The sequence below is a fragment of the Phytophthora parasitica genome, assembly GCF_000247585.1.
Source record: "Phytophthora parasitica INRA-310 unplaced genomic scaffold supercont2.5, whole genome shotgun sequence".
In the NCBI taxonomy this organism is placed as follows: domain Eukaryota; phylum Oomycota; class Peronosporomycetes; order Peronosporales; family Peronosporaceae; genus Phytophthora; species Phytophthora nicotianae.
In genome coordinates this window covers 962,496-965,875 of record NW_008648991.1, presented here as the reverse complement: position 1 = coordinate 965,875, position 3,380 = coordinate 962,496, and the positions used below count along the sequence as shown (strand labels likewise).

The 3,380-nt window shown below is 45.8% G+C and overlaps 1 protein-coding gene across 1 annotated transcript; it reads right to left on the bottom strand.

Moving 5' to 3' along the window:
- Positions 1-1,271: 1,271 nt before the first annotated feature.
- Positions 1,272-2,209, bottom strand: PPTG_21440 (hypothetical protein; the record flags this gene model as incomplete). The annotated part of the gene is made up of 3 exons (XM_008897450.1): positions 1,272-1,347; positions 1,913-2,029; positions 2,190-2,209. 3 exons carry the CDS (start codon positions 2,207-2,209, stop codon positions 1,272-1,274), a joined length of 213 nt encoding a protein of 70 aa, XP_008895698.1.
- Positions 2,210-3,380: the final 1,171 nt, after the last annotated feature.

Sequence of the window (3,380 nt, the reverse complement as noted above, 5' to 3'; positions counted from 1 at the left end):
GGTACGAATAAGTTATTGCAGTGATTACAGCTATTACACAGCGATCGTCTCACGAACAAGAGCAATTCTGCCTGCATAAAGTTTACATCAGCCTGGTATGGCATGGCAAGATAAGGTCCTCGATGAATTGTTTCATAGCGCTGCTATTGCTGTTCATTTTGCCATTCTCGTGTTCTTATGCACTACTGAAGCCATATGCACCGTGTTTGAAGAGGTGCTCACTTCGCATTCGGACGTTAGCGAGCGTTAACTCTACACCATACTTGTTTGTGTGTTTGTTTGTTTCGAATTATTCCAAGGTACTAGTGCGAGTTTATTGTATTATGCAAGTACGCGATGTTTGGCTTGATACCACCATTTCACCAAGCCAATCTCTACGTTAGTAGATGTCAAATGCTACTATCAAACATTAGAACACCGAACTACAACCTATCTACACTAATGACTAACCGTCGAAGAAGTTGGAAAGTTATTCCTGTGACGGTGATATACTCAGCAATGGCCGCTGACGTAGATATCTATCATTTTTGATGCAGTTGATCTCTGTAGTGGCGATTCCAGCACATGTTGGATTATTTAGGTGCTCTGCTGAGCCATGAAGCGCTGCGCGGGCAGGCTTAAATCATTGCTATGAAGTGCATGTAGTTTAGTGCTGGACTTGTGATCGTAAAATAACGTTGGATGACCTACAGAGGTTGATAAAGACTCTGTTCAACCAAGATTGAAATATAGAGGATGCTGTTTCGTGAACGTGTGTTGATAGCAGGTTGTGTCAGAGGACAATGCAAAACCACCAATCATGACAGCAATTAAGGTAGCCAAAGAGAGATAACTCGTTTGCTAGCCTTCCTTATCCACCTTCTCCATAATATCTGGGTTGTATAATTCCAAGGTCAGTTATAACTAAAGTCATCTGTGTCTAAAATACGAAGTCACCGTTTGACTACCTCTCAAGTTTAATCACCGGAAGACTGTCAGATGTTTTCTGATTATTAAACGCAGGGTTCCCGTCTCCCCATCTCTTATTCTCGTCCCAACTCTGGGGGGACACTGCTACCGAGAAATAAAAATCCCCCGAAGAGGCCGTTGGAGGTGAGCTCTGGACCACTTGAGCCAAACGCTTATTGCGAAGTGCGCATTTGTCATGTTCCAGCCACTTCTTTCATTTGACATGTATAACACATTGAAGCTGCCAGCCGGCACTTATTAATAACATTGAGCTTCCTGTTCATGGTTTCCCCACTTAAACATTTGTTCTCTGAATTTTATTTTCACTCTCCGCTCAAAACCAGATGTAGCTCTAAACCGCTTTGCTTCGAACGTGCGTAGTTCTTGATAGTATCAGAGCTATATTTCAATCTGGTGCCGCTCTGGTTAGTTCTAACAATCCGCTTGAGCTCTTTCGGTATGACTGTGTTGTTGTCGCAGCATGAGTGATGCTGCTTGCGTATATTCTTGCTCATGTCCTCGATTATTTGTTTAACGCAAGACTCAATCGTTTCGTTCACCCTTACGTCACGAGATGGCAGCGCAATCAAAGCACGTGTCATACTGTCTTGAGCTTTGATATGTGAGCCCCTAGGGAGTTATTTCCAAGCCGTGCTCGATTCACGTCGGTGGCCGGCACCATCACTACTTTGTTCTGCTCTAAGCGCGCATTATTGTCTTGAATGAGCGCGAACTGTTCCCGGAGACACGAAATTGTTGCGGCCTCCACGTTCTTCTAAAGACGCTACATCTCTCACCGCATATGAGTATGATCTTGCCGACGCTGTGATTCCAACCCGGCTAGGCGCTCCTCTAAATCCACGCGTGCGTTCATTCCTTTATCGGCGCGATACACCGTCGCCATCAGCATCTTTCGCAAGCGGACAGCTTGAAAGGCTCCATCCGATGATGGCGTCCATATTACCGACTTCCCTTCTTTTCGCGCTCCAGTTTGTTTTTCAGCGCAGCGCAAGCTTCTGCTGCTTCGGCAGCCGTGAATCGATAGTAGCCGTGGATTGCGAACCACCGGTCGTGTAGGTCGCTGTCATCAAGTTTGTCAACTCTGTGCGTGGCGAGGCCCTTCCTTCACTTGGTGCAGTGGATCTTGAGTCGGTGCTAAACTTAGCACCAAATAAAAAGGATCCATCGTTAATGAAGTTCTCATCTTGTAACCCGATCGCACACCAGTTTTCTTTCCAAACCTTTCGCGCAGCGTCTTCATGGCTCCCAGAATCGTCTGCTCACTTTGCGTGCTCTCTCCAATCGCGTTTCCGGTACGCCTCTCAGGAACCGGGCTGAAGCTGGCGCGGATGTTGATTTTTTTTTGGCAGGTTTCGAGGAGTCGTTTGAAATGTGAGGACTACATGTAAGTAAACTTGAGAGTTCATTTGTAGATGGATGTGTGTGTAAGTCTCGTTCCGAGCCAAGCGCTGCTTGTGATTGGTCAGTACGATGTCATCTGTTTCTGATGGTCCGCTATCTTGAAGATTTGTTTGAAAGGCCCGTTAACTCGCACAATACTGGCAGATTAGTTTGCTGGGCGGTTTGACGTGGCTTGACTCCGTTTCCCACGCAATACCGGCACGTCAGTTCACACAATTACCTGTTTATCGCCTACACAGCAGATTACCAACTGCCACTGCCAGGATGGCAAGAAGGCCACAAAGGAAGCAAAGTGGGAGCAGCTATCCTGCAAAGGACCGGCGTCATTTCTGCAACACAACTTCAACGTAGCGATATTGGGCTGAGAGCAACACAACAGCTCATTACGTTGCTTCGTAATTTATCGACGTTTTATTTACTGTATAAATTTCGTTGTAACTTGAAAGTTCGCTAGGTCCATTCTACTCAGTGCGATTCCCCACAAATGATTTTCAGCCTCTCATTCTCCATTGCGAATGCAGCGTGAGAAGCCGATAGAATGCAGAAGAAGGGCGCTAGGAATATATCCCTCCAGGTCAGCGACGAAAACCAAGGTGAAGAAGGTTGCGACGAAGAAGAATTGACCGTCCAAGAAACAACCACAGGCGGACTGGCGGAGAGATAGTAATCCACGTTTGTATTTGCGTTTGAACTGATATTTACTAACATATTGCTCACGCAACTCTTAGCGGTTGATGCAGCTACACGCCCGCCTTTGGGGCCAACGTCCAGCAAGCCAGCGAGGGCGTCGAGGGAGATCGCGTTTGGTAAACCGTCGCCATGCGATGTAGCCCATATAGTGGTACTTACCCGCTTGCATTTGATTTTGTTTTGGTATGTGGTTAAGCACAACAAGTATCATGTGGGCAGTGCTCTTACAATAAAATAAAAAATTGTACTGGGCTTCACATAAGCACATAATAATCATTGCAATATACCGATCCACAATAATAAATTATTCAATTATTTTG